Below are 18,490 nucleotides of genomic sequence, written 5' to 3'. Positions count from 1 at the left end.
AAGTGAGGTCAATCATGTACAATTTCCCCTAAGGGTTCTACAGGTCGGCACAAGGCCCCAAACATGGCAACTAGCCCAAACTATAATGATATAATTTAAGTCTCGGTCAAAAATATAGTAAAATCATCAATCGGGATGGACCAAGTCCAAATCCCCAGCAGTAATGGACCCCACGCTCATCATGCAGCGTGTGTCTCACCTCAACATAGCACTACGTTGTGCAAATCCGGGGTTTCGAACCCTCAGGACATCATTTATAACCATTACTCACCTCAAGCTGGCCAAAGTCCTAGCTCGCTATGCCCTTGCCTCGCAAATCAACCTCCTCGCGCGTCGAATCTGGCCAAAACCACAATGAATACGTTACAATAGGCTAAGGGAATATAACCCAATCGAAAAGACTCGAAAAATATCGAAATTCAGAAAGTTGGCAAAACCCGAGCCCCGGGCCCACTTCTCAAAAAATCAAAAAATTAACATCACCGGATTCCTCATGTCGCCACGAGTCTATGCATATCAAATTTACCAAAATCGGAGTCCATTTGACCCCTCAAATTCCATTTTAAAACACCAAATTCTCAAGCCCTAGCTTTACCCTCTTTTGATGAATTTCCACAAATTTCCATGTTAATTCTACCATAATTTCATGTATTTAGGCCAAGGAACTTACCTCCAATCACACCTTGTCGAAATCCCTCTTCAATTCCGTCCAATAGCTCTCAAGGTTGCTTAAAAATGATGGAAATAGACTAAGCTTCGCGGAACAAAAATGAGCATTAAAACCCTTATGATAACAGGGATTCTCGCACATGCGGTCCCTTTTTCCGCATCAGCGACTTCGCTTCTGCGATTATTTTCCGCTTCTGCGGAACCTCATTTAAAAGCCAAGACCGCTTCTGCGGTCACCCTTCCGCATTTGCGGACCCCGCACATGCGGATAATCTTCCGCTTCTGCGGAAACACCTGACATTCCCTTTTCGCACCTGCGACACGACTACCGCATCTGCAGCCTCGCAGATGCGGTTTCCTTTCCGCATCTGCGGTTCCTCTCTTCCAGGACATTGACCGCATTTGCGGTCTATCTTCCGCACCTGCGCCGTCGCATCTGCAGTTCCTTTTCCGCAGATGCGGAAATACCAGATACCAGGTGCCTTCAGCAATCACCCAACTCCAAACTTCATCCCGTTAGCCATCCGAAATCACCTCGAGGCCCCCGGGACCTCAACCAAAAGTGCCAACCCATCCTAAAACATCATTCAAACTTGCTCTAACCATCAAAACACCACAAACAACACCAAAACCATCAAATTACATCGAATTCAAGCCTAAGTTCTTCTAAAACTTCCGAATTACGCATTTGATCAAAAACCCGACCAAAACACCTCCGAATGACCTGAAATTTTGCACACACATCCAAAATCACCTTACGAAGCCATTCCGACCCTCGGATCAAATTCTCACCTAACAACCGGTATTCGCCAAAATACTAACTTCGCCAACTCAAGCCTAATTCTACACCGGACCTCCAAAATCAATTCCGATCACACTCCTAAGTCACAAATCAACCCTCGAAGCTAACCAAATCATCGGAAATCACATCCGAGCCCTCTAACTAATAGGTCAACATCCGGTTGACTTTTCCAAAACAAGCCTTCCTTAAAGTGACTAAGTGTCTCACTTCCATCCAAAACCAATCCAAATCGACTCGTTCACTCAAGACTCTTATAATAAAACATGAGGAGGCAGAAACTGGGGGAAACAGGACGGTAACTCACGTGATACGGGTCGGGTCATCACATATTATGTCACTAGAGACCGGGCATATAAGTGAGAAGGGAATGAAACTGTTGGCATCCAAAGAAAAATTGTCAAACCTCAAGCATGTTGAATTAGGTTTGTGCGAAGATTGCATTTACCGAAAACAAAAGAGAGTTAGTTTCTCAAAGGCAGGAAGGGCGCCAAAGAAAAAGAAGCTGGAACTAGTGCATACAGATTTGTAGGGACCAGCTCCTGTAACTTCTATGAGAGGCTCACGCCATTATGCCACATTCATTGATGATTCCACGAGAAAGGTGTGGGTTTATTTTCTGAAAAATAAATCTGACGTGTTTGTTACCTTTAAAAGATGGAAAGCTGAAGTTGAAAATCAGACAAGCCTAAAGTTAAAATGTTTGAAGTCTGACAATGGAGGAGAGTATAATAGTCAAGAGTTCAAAGCATTCTACTTTGATAATGGGACCAAAATGATTAAGTTCCCGGAAGACCGAAACAAAATGGCGTTGATGAGAGGATGAACAGAAGCCTGAATGAACGAGCCAGAAGTATGAGAATACATTTTGGGTTGGGGAAGTATTTTTGGGCTGAGGGTATTCACACGACATCTTATCTCATAAACAGGGGACCTTCTGTACCGCTGAATTTTGAAATTCCTGATGAGGTATGGATAGGAAAGGATACTCTCTCACATCTTAAAATCTTTAGTTGTGTTGCTTATGTGCATATAAACTCTAATGATATAGATAAGCTTGATCCTAAAGCTAAAAAATATTTTTTTATTGGCTATGGTGATGATAATTTTCGTTATTGATTTTGGGATGATCAGAATAGAAAGATCTTAAGATACAGGAATGTCACATTCATTGAAAATGTGATGCACAAGAACAAGTTTAGAGTAGAACCAACCAACACCAGCATATAAATATCTGAAATAGTTGAGTTAGAAGAAATCTCAAAAAATGAAGTGGCTAGGATTACAACTAATTTTGAAATTGAAGATGCAGAAGCAGAAGCTGAATTTGGATCAGAACCAGAACCAGAGATAGAATCAGATGGAGAACCACATATGGAGCCAGGACTTGAATCAAATTCGAGGTCAGTTACTACTAAACCTACATTAAGGAGATCAAAAAGAGTCTCTCTCTCTCTCTCTCTCTCTCTCTCTCTCTCTCTCTCTCTCTCTCTCTCCACTATTTACTTCTGACTGATGCTGGAGAACCAAAGCATTATGTTGAAGCAATGCAGGTGATAAACTCTGATAAGTGGAAGCTAGCGATGAAAGAAGAGATGAATTCTCTTCAAAAGAATAAAACATGGACACTTACAAAGTTACCAAAAGAAAAGAAGGCATTGTGGAACAAGTAGGTATACAGGATCAAACAAGAGCATGATGGTAAGAAGAGATACACAACACGATTAGTAGTAAAAGACTTTTAGCAAAAGGAAGGAATTGACTATGCTGAAATCTTCTCTCTTTTAGTCAAATTAACTACTATCAGGTTGGTGCTAAGTATCATAGCTGCAGAAAATTTACATTTTGAGTAGCTACATCTTAAAGCTTTCTTGCATGATGACCTTAAAGAAGACATGTGCATAAAGCAACCTGAAGGTTTTCAAGTTTCTGGTAAAGAAAACCTTGTATGTAAGTTGAAGAAGAGTTTATACGGTTTGAAATAGGCTCTGTGACAATGGTATAATAAATTTGATGGATTCATGCATAATAATGGTTTCACACGATGTAAGATGGACCATTGCTGCTATACCAAAAATCTTGATAAATCCTATATCATTTTACTGTTGTATGTTGATGATATGCTAATTGCAGGATTTAGCATAAATGAGATCAACAGGGTTAAGCAACAACTGACGAAGGAGTTTGAAATGAAGGACTTAGGACCAACTAAGCAAATGCTTGGGATGAGTATTAGCAGAAACATGTCTGAAGAGACCTTAAAGTTGTCTAAAAAACGTGCATACAAAAGGTACTAAGCAGGTTTTGATGTACGCTATGGTTTGTACTAAACCTGACATAGCTCATGCAGTTGGAGTTGTCAGTAAATATATGTCTGATCCAGGAAAAGAGCACTGGGAAGGTGTAAAATAGATACTGTGATATCTCAAAGGCACCTCAAGTATAAAACTTTATTTTAAAAGGATCAATATTATCTTACAAGGTTTTACTAATGCAAATTTAGGCGGCGATCTGGATAGTCGAAAAAAATACCACAGGCTACGTATTCGCCTTGGGTAGTACTACTGTTAGCTGGATGTCCAGACATTAGAAAAGTGTTGCTCTATCTACCACTGAAGCAGAGTACATGGCAATCTTAAAAGCTAGAAAGGAGATGATTTGCTTAAGAATTTTCTTAAAGAGATAGGTAAAGAGTAGGACAATTGTGAGATTTTCAGCGATAGCCAGAGTGCAATTCATCTTGCCGAGAATCCAGTGCTTCATGAAAGATCGAATCATATCCAGCTGAGGTATCATCATATCCGAGAGTTGATAAGTGAAGGAACTCTTTCCCTACGGAAGATACCAGGGTCAAAGAATCCGTCAGATATGTTAACCAAAGTTGTCGGTGTTGACAAACTGAGGTTGTGTATTGTCTCAGTTAGCCTACAAGATTGATAATGCAAGGAAAATTCAAAGTTGGTGAGCTAAAAATGTGAGAAAGAATTTGACGCGTAGTTTGCGGTGTCGTCCCGCCGTATATTCACATTTGCTGAAATCTTTTTTCAACAGACGCTCTGCCTATAGATAGGCATTCTCTTTTCAATTGTAAACAACCCTCAACTTCTTCTTTCTCTCAATTAATAAAGAGTTATTCTTTGTGTGGCCGTGGAGTAGGCAAAAATTACCGAACCACATAAATCTTGTCTTGTCTTGTCTCATGTAATTTATTGCTTTGTCTTTAAATATATTTTTCCCTTCTATTAGCCTGACCCGCTTCTCAATATCAGGTTGCTCATTTGGCACTATGACGGAGGTCCATAGTGTTAGAATATACTATAAGCCATACGCGTCCTGCCGCGGTCCTACCGCGGTTACGCCAGGACCGCGGCCAAAGTGGCCTTCAGAATCTGCAGCAGTGTTCTGCCGCGGTCCTACAGCGATTACGCCAGGACCGCGGCCAGAGTGGCCTTCAGAATCTGCAGCAGTGTTCTGAAAGCCAATTATTTATTTACTTGTTTAAATTCCATAAAGTTTCCTTTTAAATAGATCATGTATTGGTTTGTATGTCCATTTCTTACATAGTAGATGATTTAGTGTATAGAGTTTAGCTTATACACGAAAGATTAAATTATCGGTTCTTGTAAGACATAAAAGTTAATGTTCACAATCTAATGATGGAATTGGACAAATCATCGGAATGGTTGTAGTACAAGATTAAATGTAATTTATCTTGATTATGAGAATAGGTCTAATTCCAACTTCTTGTGCTAATACATTTTGTATGTATTGAACGGATCAAGTAGAGATAAGTATTTTATACTGACTTTATAAAATGATTTCTCTAGTCCATTTAATGTACTTATACTCTTAATCCTGATATAATTATTATTAGCTCTGTATGTCACTTGTTGTTTTGATTTATTAAAAGGCGAGATTCTTTCGTGAGTCAATAAGCCTGGTAAATTGGATAACAATGATATACATTGGCGAAGTAATAATTAGTTGATAGAATCCATGTCTCGGTTTTGAGATTGATGATACTCCTTTATGAAAGCTTATAAGTTTTCATGTGTAAACCCGGCCGGTGGATTTTGTATCCGACACATGAAATAAGTTAAGTGTAAGTCTAAAGGAAGTAATCAATAAATTAAATAGTCAGTAATTTAATTTGATTGATTAGTATCTGAATTTTAACATGGGGAGTTAAATAAGGTTTTGTGGAAGAATTTTGAAATTGAACTAAGGAGTGCAATTACGAATTTTTAGTGGAATAATTCATAATTTATTATGGTAGAAATTAAATTCAAATTTCGAAATTAATTCCATAATAGGAAGCCTTGTTAATTAAATTATGTGGTCCCTACTGTGCCTGAATAATAGGAAATAAAGGAAACCTTTCCTTGGTGGAAGAAAAAAACCTAACAGGTTTTGGAAAAGTGTTTTGACCTAAAAAACGCAGTATATAGCTGGTTGTTTTTGACACAGAAAAAACACACGTTTTTTCTTCCTTGAATTTCGCCCACCCGAAGTTCTCTGTTTTCCGGTTTTTATTTGGGTAACACAGTAGAAGACTGTGGAAGGTTGCTGAGGTCTTGCAATTCTGGAACTGGAAAAGGATATCGATTTGCTTTGTTCACGCTTCAAGAGGTAACTCGTATAATCTCCGTATGTGCTAATTGTTTAGATTATACGTGATTATGATGCTATATTTGCTTCCGCTGTAAAATATGATCCAACACATAGACCTTGTAATTCACACTGGAGGCGGTGAAAGTTGCACTCAGGGGCAAGGTTGTATGTTCTCCCTTTATAAACATTGTCAGTCATGTTCAACCAAAGAGGAGAGTTTCTTCCTCTAACAATTATTTATAACAAGTCTACATTAAAAAGTAAAATTTAGTATATAAACAAACAGTATAAAAAATATTAAGTCTTGAGCTTATACAGGTATCCTTAGCTTGTGGTTCGACCCAAACTTCTTTTTCGCTTTTTGTTTTCATGTGGGTCTTCTTCGATACCTCATCACGAGTTGCTAATCTTCTTAAGCATAGCTTCCTGCAATGAGATAAAAGAAGTTAATAAAATCAAATAAAGATAGAAAAAACAAGACTAAGATCTTTAAATAATTACCAAATTCCTCTTAGCAGTTCCCATGGACACTAAACTACGTGTGCAACGAGATAAAAATAGAAGTAAGATAAATTCTCTTTGAAAAGAGTTCTAACTTGGAAGTCAATCCTTTGTCCTTATAGTAATTATTTGTTATGTCTAGATTCGGGTTTAAGTTCTTTCATAAATCAAATCATAGAGTTCATGCCCGCTTGAGAAATACTCGTATCTGATTTAATACTTATTAGTTTAACCGCTACAAACAACTCAGAATGCGACATGCCTTTAATGAAGAAAGATAGAACATGCGGTAAAGGTGAACTAGCAATTTTAATGATAATCATATTAAAAAATTTCAATTTTAAATATAATTATGTTGAAATTCTAGCGAACGCAAAAAATACTTGGTGATTTTTTAGTGTGTGAGTGCACGATTTACAGCTTCAATGGATCCCAGTATTTTCGACCTGAAAGATATATATGTGAAAATTTCTAAATTTTAATAAATATTAAAATCCACCCATAAATTTCAATAAGTTGAATTCTAAGAACCTTAAATTGAAACCATCAAGTTAAATTACGTATCCATCTCTAAAACCTTGGTAGATAAGTTTATTGATACTTTTGGTGGTGGGAGGCAAAAAATACCAACCAAAAAAATAATCGGAGATGCACTATTGCAAGCTGACCCGAACTCTACCCCGAGCAATTATGAAAGGTGTTCAAAATGTAATATTATGTGAAAACTTACCATGTGTGTTCTTATTTAACACGTTCCTCCTTTACAACATGATATAGGTAGAGCCCAACTCCTCTGGCTCCTTCTTAACTGTATGGTCAAAATTATTTGTGGGTTTCATCTCAATGACCTAATAGGATTAAAAAAATAATTCCTTAAAATTTTGGATGAACTATTTCGATGTCTACTATGAATTTGCCACTTTAATTTTCCTGAATCTTTTTAAGCTTTCAATAATAAGAATAACAATTTTTTTCTTATAAACAAGTTTCATTGGCTATTACTCATGGCTCTGGAAATATATTGTAAGAAAAGGACTAAGGACTTAAGGAGTTAGTTCCCCAAGCAATATTTAAGTTGGTATAATTTATAATTTAGGATTTATTTCATTTTTAAAACAATAAAAAGGAATATATAAAATTATTTATGATGTCTATATATAACTTTAAAAAAAATTATTCTTACCCTAGTTGCATAGTATAATTTTTCACCTTGGCTCGTTGTCTTTATCTTGGATTGGATTTATAACACTAACGAGCGAAATGGATGAAACTAGGTGATTCTAACTCCAAGTATTTCACAGCAGTGATCAAGGAAATACAGCATAAAAATCAAATAGTTGAATTGAATTTTCTTAAAGGAGAAATTATAAGCTTCTACAAGGGATTAATGGGAACAGCTGCTCATAGACTACCAGCAATTGGCAAGAAGATAATGGAAAAAGGTCCCATTCTGTCACAACAACAGAGAATCTTCTTGTGTAGGGATGTCACTGAGCAAGAAATCTATCAGACTTACGCTCTATTGGTGATGATAAAGCCCCTGGTGTTGATGGATTTAATGCATATTTTTTCAAAAAAAACATAGAGTATTATCAAGAATGAAGTCACTGAAGCTGTTGCAGAATTCTTTGCCACAAGGAGCATATACAAAGCTATTAACTGTACAGCCATCGCTCGCTCTAGTGCCCAAGACCTCCAAGCCTAAGACAATAAAATAGTTCAGGCTAATTGCATGTTGCACAGTCCTCTATAAGCTCATCTCCAAGATTCTAGCTTCAAGACTCCAGGCTGTTATCTCCAGTGTTATCAATGACTCACAGGCTGGATTCATCCCAGGAAGAAAGATTGCAGACAATGTCATCCTTGCACATGAATTGGTCAAAGCCTATACATACCTCTCCCAGATGCATGATTAAGATTGATCTTCAGAAGGCTTATGGTTCTGTTGAGTGGCCTTATTAAAAGCAAGGTAGGGAGGAGCTGGGATTCCCTCAATTATTCTCTTCTTGCGTTATGGAATGCATACAGACTGTGAATTACTCTATTGTAATCAATGGTGAATACTCAAGACCTTTTAATGCTGCTAAGGGACTCAGACAGGGTGATCCAATTTGCAGTGGTAATAGAGTATCTGAGCAGAAGCTTACAGGATCTCAAGACAAACAAGGAGTTCAAATATCATTCTAGATGCTCTAAACTAGGAATAACACACCTATGTTTTGCTAATGAGCTTATCGCTCTTTGCTAGAGTTGATGCAGTATCAGTGAAGGCAATCTATCAGAAATTTACACAGTTCACTACAGTATCTGGATTGCAAGCAAATCAGAACAAAAGTGCAGTAAAAATAACAGAACAACAAAAGATTCTACTTCAATTAGGCTTCGGTGGTGGTGATCTTCCTTTCAAATATGTTGGAGTTCCCTTGTCTACAATGAAGATGAGTATCATGCAGCAGTGGTAGGCCCTAATAGATAAAATGAAAACAAGAATTTCATCATGGACTGCACGCAAACTCTCTTATGCTGGAAGGATTCAACTAGTTCAAAGTGTGCTCTTTGGGATACAAGCTTTCTGGGGACAATTATTTAGCATTCCTACTAAGGTGATTGAAAGCATATGTCGATCCTATATTTGATCATCAGGAGCTAATGTGGTCACAAGAAAGGGTCTCTTAAAGCAGGAGGGGGACTAAATCTCACTAATATGCATCTTTGGAACAAGGCAGCGATAGCCAAGACATGCTGGGACCTAGCTCACAAACAAGATAAACTGTGGATTTATACATATTATATTAAAGGCCAACAGTTTTCTAGTGCACCAATACCCCAAGAAGCATGTTGGATAGTGAGAAAAATATTTGAAGCTAGAGGAAACATCGAGAATGTGCAGTGGAAACAAAATGCAAAGAAGAGTCTGATAAGGCAGATTTAGTTTAACCTGCTCGGTGCCTACCCAAGAGTTGAATGAAAGAGTCTTATGTCCAAAAATGCAGTGTGCCCAAAAGCAAAGTTTATAATGTGGTTGATGATGATGTTTTAACTGATGATAGACTGAGTAGGGATGAATGTCAACGCACAAATGTACATTGTGCCAGATATAAGAGGAGACACGACACCACTTACTTGTGCAATGTGAATATACAAGGAGAATCTAGCACAAATTATGGCAATGGATAGGGATACAGGAGGTGAACACCATGAACTGGGATGACTTAGCCGATGGACCATCAAATGTGCTAAAGGGAAATCTCAACAGGCTCAAATCTTTAAATTGGTGTATGCAGAGATGAGTTACCATATATGGATTGAGAGGAATATTAGGATATTTTAACACAAAACCAAGTGCTGGGAGGACATTGCCAAAGAGATAGCCTATATCTGCTGTGCACGACCCTCTTTTGGGATTGTCCATAAACTTAGGAATTGTCTGTTTTGAAACATCCTTGTAGTTGAGTAGATAGTATGTTGTGTAGAAAAGTTCTTTTGTTTCCAGTTTTAGATAGCTAGATTTGTTGGCTTAGCTATGGCTTTGTAAATACTTTACATTGGTGATTAGTTCTATTGTGTTTTTCCTTTTCACGGGACTTCTGCATATGTAGGCCATAGTTTTGCTTTTTCTTCATTATTCTCTTTATTATGTTTGAAAGGAAGCCTTGCAGCAAGGTAAAGTTCTCTTCGTGTGACTTATAAGTTAGGGGGTTCGAGCCGAAGCAGTCACTAATTGCATTAGAGTAAACTGTGTACATTATACCCCTTTGGTGTGGCCCTTCCCCGAATCGTGTGTGAGCGCGTAATACCTTGTCCACCGGGCTATCCTGCCCTCTTTATTTTGTTTACTGCATTGTTAACTTAATGTAATTGTCGAAACATATAAACGATTACCTAAGTCCTAAACACGTAAAAGATTGTAAACATATCAATGATACACCATCATCATCATAAATTATACTTCATAGAATTTCCTAGCTAGTAAAAAGATGTTTGAATCTCTTGAAAAGTACAAACTCATATCTAGGGGCTAGAGCTTCAGTCTAGTGGTAAGAGTATAGCATGTGATACGTGGATTAAGCACATGTAACAGATTGGTATTCTATCATAGACAAAAATTTAATATTTAAGTGGAGAAGCGTCAAAGCGCGATCACGTTATCTATTGAGTTTCCCCCGAGGATTTCTCGATAAAAACTTAGTTCTAAGTTGTCTTTATTTTTTTATGTCTCATCCGGTGTCCAATACTCATTTTAATACTTTAATAAATCCTTCGTTTGAATGAACTAAGGATTCACATACCATTACAAATTATATCATGATTTCCTGGTATTAGATATTCGAAAATTTCAAATATTACAATTTTATCCAATATAAAATTATCTTTTGGAAGGAATAATGTTTTTAAAGGATTTTGAAGTCGATCAACATTTTGGGAATATTCTCATCGATAACATTTAGTGTTTTGACATTCATACCGACTTAATTGTGAGCATACTCGACTGATTTAATTGTTTAAACAATTGAACGTAAGATGATTAGATATTGTTTCGGAACCTAAAATTATTTATGTAAATACGAGTGTCATACCAAATATTCAACTTGACAGTTTTCTTGCTTTTTATATTTCAACAACATATTGTTTACATGAGAATATGAGCAAAGTTGGCTATTTTTGTAAATACTTGGTGTAGTTGTTTTTGCCTTTTCTTTATAAAATTGTATCCTTCTTCCCTTTACATCCGCATACATATAAAGAAGTTGTTGCCGAATGAAAGTAGTATTTTATGGAAGATGTACGGAAATTCGATCAGCATAAGTCTTCCTTAGGGTGGCTAGTATATCATTGTCAATTTCATGGTGTAAAGCTGCAAAAAAAGTACCCCGTAGTTATTCATAATAGAGATACTTAGTAGCTACTGGTACATCAAAAAGTTTTATTCATTTCATAGTTGGCACATACATGAACCACTTGTCTTATTCAAAATTATGACTCCTTTTTAGCAAAAGAATTAATTATATAAATATAACACATAAAAAAAATAACTAATTAGATTACATGATACCGAATTAAATTCGCTCGTTAAATCCGAGATGAAGACAATCAACCTGTTAGTGCGGAGCTATGTAGAGCCAACGAGTAAAATTACAATGTGAAAATAAGTAAAAGAGAATTTTTTCGGTTATATATAAGTTGTTGAATTCCTACTATATACCTTTTATTATGCTAAAAATAGAAACAAATCCTAAATTTTATAGTATACTAGTCCGAGCATGGTTGCAAAGAAGAGAGCAGCACCATTAATTGTGGGAGCTGTTGCGCTACTCGCGGCTTGTGCAGGAGGAGGTGGAGGTGAAGGTGAAGGAGCGTCGGTCGTGTTGGCATTGGACGTGGAGTTGGAGGTAGAACCGCCGTCATCCTTGGCAATATCAGCTACAGGAGGTAGTGGTGGAGTGACAAAGTTCTTAGTCTCAAAGTGCACGAGCGGAGGCGGCTTGTACTCTGCTACTTCTTTTGGATCAAGCATAACTGCTATCACATCCCCTGGATTTAAGTCTTGTATCTTATACGCGTCCGGATTACCAGTGCACAAGTTTCCTGTTGCAACCAACATATAAAATGACTCAATTGTGTACCCGACCTGGTGCATAATCTCACATTCAAACAGGGTTCAGGACCGCACTCCTAAGGATGTGATGTAGACAGTCTAACCTAATGCATGCAATTAGATATGAGCATTGATTACTTAGTGGATTTCCAGTGCACAAGTTTCCTGTTGCAATATATATATATATATATATATATATATATATATATATATATATATATATATATATATATATAAATGGCAGCAGGGTGCACTAAGCTCTCGCTATGCGCGGGGTCCGGGGAAGGGCCGATCACAAGGGTTTATTGTACGCAACCTTACCCTGCATTTCTGCAAGAGGCTGTTTCCACCCGTGATCTCCTGGTCACATGACAGCAACTTTATCAGTTTCGCCAAGGCTCCCCTCCACAATTGTGTAATAAGGTACCCTACCTGATTTATTTTTGTATTAAAGGACAGGCCAGGTGCACAAAGCGTCCCGCATGCACGCAAGGTCCAAGGAAAGACCGCACCCCTAGGGGTATGATGTAGACAGTCTATCCTAATGTAGGCAATTAGATAATTTAATCAGCTGGCGATCTGAGCATTGATTACTTACTGCTGTATGCACTTGCAGTGCTTGGATACTGAGTGACAATTCCATCCGCGCCATAGTTAATAAGGTTATGAATCAGAAGATAAGGATCAGAGCCAAAATCCATGAAAATATCTTGGAATTCATTTAGAACATTTGCAGCGTAGACGCTGACATTAGCCCAATGCAAACAAGAAATAAGGTTGGTGAGGTTGAAAGTGAGACCCTCCTGGCGAAATTCTGAATATATTGAATGCTTGTGTAAAAGTACTGCGTCCGCGTACTTTTTGACTTCCAATGCTGTCTCGTTCGTTACAAATCCCACTTGTTCCTTAATGTGAAGTACTCTTTGGTAAGTCGGGATAGCTTTGAATTTGTCCAGCACTGAACTTTCACTTGACATGATCAGAACTTTCTGAGTCGAGTTCTTATCAAGTGTCGCATTGCTCAAAGCAGTTGTGACGGTGCCAACAATGTCAAGACCTTTGTTTGATGCAAGATATGCAGCATTCTTGAAGACAAACCAAGTTCTTGATATTAATATCACTCAAATTCTTGATATATGCGTAGACAAACACATGAACAAAATAATATCTAGAGTAGAAAACAAACTTACTTCAATGTTGATCAGAACACCAGGAACTGCTTTTGCCTTGGCGAATTCCAAGAAATCTGAGAGCGTTACAAACTTGCCCACATTTTTGCGCGCTGGATCCCTTGCCAATTCACCATTAAATCCACCGGACATTTGAGCTGCAACGGATCATATATACATACATATATTTCAGAAAATGAAACTCAAGCTAGAATTAATACTACAGCCAAACCTCTCTATAACAGTCATCCTCTATAACAACACTTCACTATAACGGTAAAGTTTTCTTTGTAACCAATTTTTCATGTTATGTTATAATAGTATGTTTTCTATAACATCGCTTCACTCTAACAGCCAAAAAATGTCAGAACAAAGGAAGCTGTTATAGAGAGGATTAACTATATTTGAAAAATTATTGTGTTGAGAGAGGTCGGTTGGTCGCGCTCACGTTTTAATGACTGAATTTCCTCCCATGTAAGGTCGAAAGAGAAAATTCCCATGGCAGATTGAATGGGGTCGACCTTAGCTGCTCGACTCATGAAAGGTCCCGCTGCTGTAGTGGATGGCGTGAGATCAATTGAAGGCAAACAAAGCGCGACACCATCTTTTGTCATTTGAACAGAACAATCGATTATGTCAACACCATCATCTACTGCTTTCTGATAGGCAAGATCTGTGGCTCCTGGATAATCTCCATTTGCTCCATTTGAAGAAATGATCAGAGCTGCCAATTTAAAATGCACAAAAAAAATTGAGCTGCCAATTTGAAATGATCAGAGTTGCAATAAACAAAATTAAAAAAAAAACTCTTTGACTCTCAAAATCCGAACTGCATCACATAAATTGGGATAAAGGGAGTAGTTTTTTCAAGTAGGAAATTGACAGAGAGATTCATTTTCCTTACTAGGGACTTTCCTGGAAGCGTTCCGAGTTCCTGCCAAGCAAGCTGCAGTCCAGAAAGAGCAACTGTGAGCTACATGAATTGAATGTAATAGACTTATATTTCCTCTTAAATCCTAAGAACAATATTCTCACCAATTGCCATCGATGCAGACATAGTGAAATCCGTGATCACACCATCAACAGCAAACAACGAGTTGTCAACGAATTGCAGATACTCTCTTTGTGGATCATAGGTATAATTGTAAGGCAAATAGTTGTCATTTGCAAATCCATATGAGAAAACTTCAAGGCCTAGTTTATGAGCATCGGCGACTAGATTAGTACTGGGCTCTAAATAGCGAGCTTTACTGACGGGCCATATGTATTCTCTAGGCACAACAATCCCCGCAGCAAAAGTCTTGATCATAGAGAGCTTTGTTAATAGTGAAGCATATGTTTCATTTGTTGTAGGTTCAACTGCATTTGTATCAGCAGGAAACTTGAACATCAACTTTGTTCTTAAACCGCGCACGACTGCTCCCATGCTCTTCAAGAAACCGATCTCTGGAGATGATATGTAAGAGATATCCTTCTTTATCTCCAAAAGTTGTTTAATATGATCCAATAAACTCAACTTGTGTTGGCTGTAGAATGTTGCGTACTAAACAATTCGATGAGAAAAAATTAAGTTATTTCACCGATAATATGAATTTACATTTTATCAAATATTACAACGATGTACGAAAAAAGGCGAGTGATAGAACCTCGGCATTGATCCACACTAGAGACTTCATGTTATCTTCTAAAAATAAGTCTGTTGGAGTTGGTGGTGAAAAATCAAATAAATCTGTTCTGCTGAATATTGATTGTGTCACTGGAGATCAATAAGCCAACCATAAGAACAAAAATCAGCTACAAATATGCAGAGTCTAATAATGCAAGTCTTAATCACTAACTTTTACTTTGAATCTTATATCAGGGCTGTTGGATGAACTAGAAAAAAACAGCATGATTTTTTATTTGTTGCCTGGCGAAATTCCAATGAATCTACAGTCAGACCTCTCTGTAATAATCATTTTTTATAACAGCTTTCATTATAAAGGCTAAGTTTTCTTTGGAACGGATTTTTCATGTTATGTTATATACTTATATTATATATCTGTACAACAACATTTCACTATAGCAGCCAAGAACTTTCCGGACTAACAATGCCATTATAGACAGGTTTGACCAGAGGCGGATCTAGGATTTGAAGGTGGCGGGGCACATGAGCGGACTGCTACCCTGTCGGACTTTTGACCTTAAGAGTTCCAGACAAAATATATAATCGTTTTCAACGTATATGCGCATATATATCCGCCTCTGAGTTAACGGGGTCCTGTGACCCCTCTTATCTGTACCGGCCTCTGGGTTTGACTGTATTACATATTAAAATAACTGTATGGCCATTTAATTTAGGTAACAAACAAGTCCATAAGTTGTGACATACCTTGCAATTTACTATAAAGCTCATCAGCTATAAAATCCAATGCAAACCATCCTTGAATTTCTTTGCCATTAACAATGTAAGTTTTTCGACGATTCGGAAAAGCATCAGCTGCATTTGTTGTATTCTGAATGTTTAACTGTGACAAACAAAAGCCCAGTCCGTCGCGACTCATATGGAGATCACATAACAAGACAGTACCGCGCTTTCCTAATGCATTTGCTTGAGAAAATGCAGTATCTGTTTGCGCGGGAAGAAGTCCCGAATATCCCCCATTCGCGACGACTACTGGCTCATCACCTGCAGAGACAGATTCAGGATTTTAATTCTATAGGTTCATGACTCGGGTTCCCAATAATAAAATAAGTATAGTAGTTTATTTACCATGTAATGTTAACCATGTTCTCTTAGGAAGAGGAGGAGAAATAGGCTTTCCACCTTTTGGTTGAGCTAAAGTGCAATGGATTAGCAAGGAAACTAATAAGATATGTCGAATCATTTTCTTCAAATCCTGTTTCCACCCAAAATATAAATGTTTAACCAAATTTGAACCAATAAGCATCATCTTTAATTAGAACAAAAACACACACACACAACAACAACAACAACAAAAAACCTTTTACTATATGTCTAAATTTTATATGTTTGAAATCCATCTCAAAATTATATAGAAAAAATGTCACTAGGGTGCACAAAACGTCTCGTGTTCATGCAGGTTCCAAGGAAGGCCGCACCTTGAAGAAGGTGTGACGTAGGCAGCCTACCATGATGCAAGCATCATTGGCTGATTCTACGGCTCGAACCCGTGACCTATAGGTCACACAGAGAAAACGGTCGTCCGGGCCGCACTCCCGGAGGTGCAATGTAGGCAGCCTACCTTGATGCAAGCATCAATGACTGATTCCATGGTTCGAACCCGAGACCTATAGGTCATACAGAGACAACTTGAACGTTGCTCCGAGGCTCCCCTTCCTCAAAATAATATAAAACAGAAAATATTCATCATAAATGTTAAATGTGAAAAGATATATATGTAATGACATGCATAAATTACATAAATGTAAATGTGAGAAGATGTACATGCAATGACATATATAACATCAAGAATAAGAAGAAAGGAAGAAATCTAATAATACTCACTTGAATCTTGAGATCAGAAAAGGAAGAAAGAAGTATTCCCCCTTGAGTTTCAGAAAGAAAAAATAAATAAATATAAAAAGAAAAAAAAAAAGGAAAAGAAAATATGAGGTAAGAAACTCTCAAGGGAATGAAGAAATGCAAGAAATGAGGAATGGAGAGTTTGAAAGAAAATAGAGAGAATATTAGAGGGTTTTAATTAATTTTTTCCCTCGCAAATCTCGGATTAATATCTGGTTCTTATTATTTTATTTTTTCTCTTCAATTTATTTTACTATTTTTGTTCCTTTCTTTTAGCTTTTCAGTTGAGTTTATTTACCTAATTTGTTTTCTTTTCATATCTCCATACATTTGTTTGCACCTAAAAGATTACTCTCATTTGTTTGCACCTAAGGGTTTTGTGGAATTAACTAAGTAATTAATATTAATTAATTAATTAATTATTATAGACCTTTAATGTTATCTCACTATCCTGCACTACTACAGAATATTAACAATCTCTGATCTATATAACACTTTATTAACTTTAAATTTCTCCCTACTAATGACTTATCCTACAAAAAATGTTGGAGTTGGTAACGATAATATGTCACTAAATAGCTCGTATCTAACAGTATTTTATGATAATTTAATCCGTCGCTAAATTAATGAATTTTGCCTTAGCGTTAGATGTGCTGACGCAACACATACAAGGGGAAGTGCCATGGTGTATGCTATTTGCTGATGACATAGTTCTAATTGACGTGATGCGGGGCGCAGTTAACGCTAGGTTGGAAGTTTGGAGACAGATGCTGGAGTCTAAAGGTTTCAAGTTGAGTAGGTCAAAAATTGAGTACTTGGAGTGCAAGTTCAACGATGGGATGCATGAAGAAGAAGTGAAAGTGAAGAATGATACCCAAGTCATCCCCAAGGAGATAGTTTCAAGTATCTTGGGTCTTTTAAGGCGACGAGGATATTAGCGAGGATGTTACTCATCGTATTGGAGTGGGGTGGATGAGAAGGAGGTTCACCTCGGGGTTTTGTGTGATAAGAATGTGCCACATGGACTTAAGAGCAAGTTCTACAGAGTGGTGGTTAGGCCGACTATGTTGTATGGGGCTGAGTGTTGGCACGTCAAGAAGTCTCATGTCCAGGAGATGAAAGTAGATAAAATGAGGATGTTGAGATGAATGTATGGGCATACCAGGAAGGACAGGATTAGGAATGAAGTTATTAGGAACAAGTTAGGAGTGGCATCAGTGGAAGACAAGTTGCGAGAATCGAGGTTGAGATGGTTCGGGCATGTGAAGAAGAGAGACATAGATGCTCCGGTCAGGAGGTGTGAGGGGTTGTTCATGGCGGGTCTGAGGAAGGGAAGGGGTAGGCCTAAGAAGTATTGGGGAGAGGTAATTAGGCAGGACATGTTGTTGCTTCAGCTTACTGAGTATATGACCTACGATAGGAAGGTGTGGAGGTCGAGGATTAGGGTTGTAGGTAGGGGTGTACAAAGGGAACCGACAAACCGCACCAACCCGATAATCCGAGTCAAACCGAGAAAAAAAACCCGACTATGGTTTGGTGTTGGAAAAAAAAACCCGACCCTAATTGGTTTGGTTCGGTTTTAACTAAAGAAAGTCAAACCGAAACCAAACCAACCCGAC

The 18,490-nt window shown here is 37.6% G+C and overlaps 1 protein-coding gene across 2 annotated transcripts; it reads right to left on the bottom strand.

The window, feature by feature from the left end:
* On the bottom strand, positions 11,224-16,997 carry LOC109234511 (glycerophosphodiester phosphodiesterase GDPDL7-like). Of its 2 annotated transcripts, XM_019400534.1 has the most exons (11): positions 16,854-16,997; positions 16,098-16,224; positions 15,717-16,013; positions 14,992-15,101; positions 14,381-14,888; positions 14,250-14,291; positions 13,794-14,069; positions 13,367-13,503; positions 12,775-13,261; positions 11,867-12,166; positions 11,224-11,435 (listed from the first exon to the last, which is right to left on the bottom strand). In XM_019400534.1, exons 2-11 carry the CDS (start codon positions 16,210-16,212, stop codon positions 11,353-11,355), a joined length of 2,355 nt encoding a protein of 784 aa, XP_019256079.1. In that variant the 5' UTR covers positions 16,213-16,224; positions 16,854-16,997; the 3' UTR covers positions 11,224-11,352. The 2 variants fall into 2 exon arrangements, with proteins under 2 accessions (XP_019256079.1, XP_019256078.1); XM_019400533.1 differs by lacking the exon at positions 11,224-11,435 and having other exon boundaries at positions 11,528-12,166; positions 16,854-16,889.

This window comes from Nicotiana attenuata, chromosome 11 (genome assembly GCF_001879085.1).
Source record: "Nicotiana attenuata strain UT chromosome 11, NIATTr2, whole genome shotgun sequence".
Lineage (NCBI taxonomy): Eukaryota > Viridiplantae > Streptophyta > Magnoliopsida > Solanales > Solanaceae > Nicotiana > Nicotiana attenuata.
This window is presented reverse-complemented; position numbering and strand designations above follow the sequence as displayed.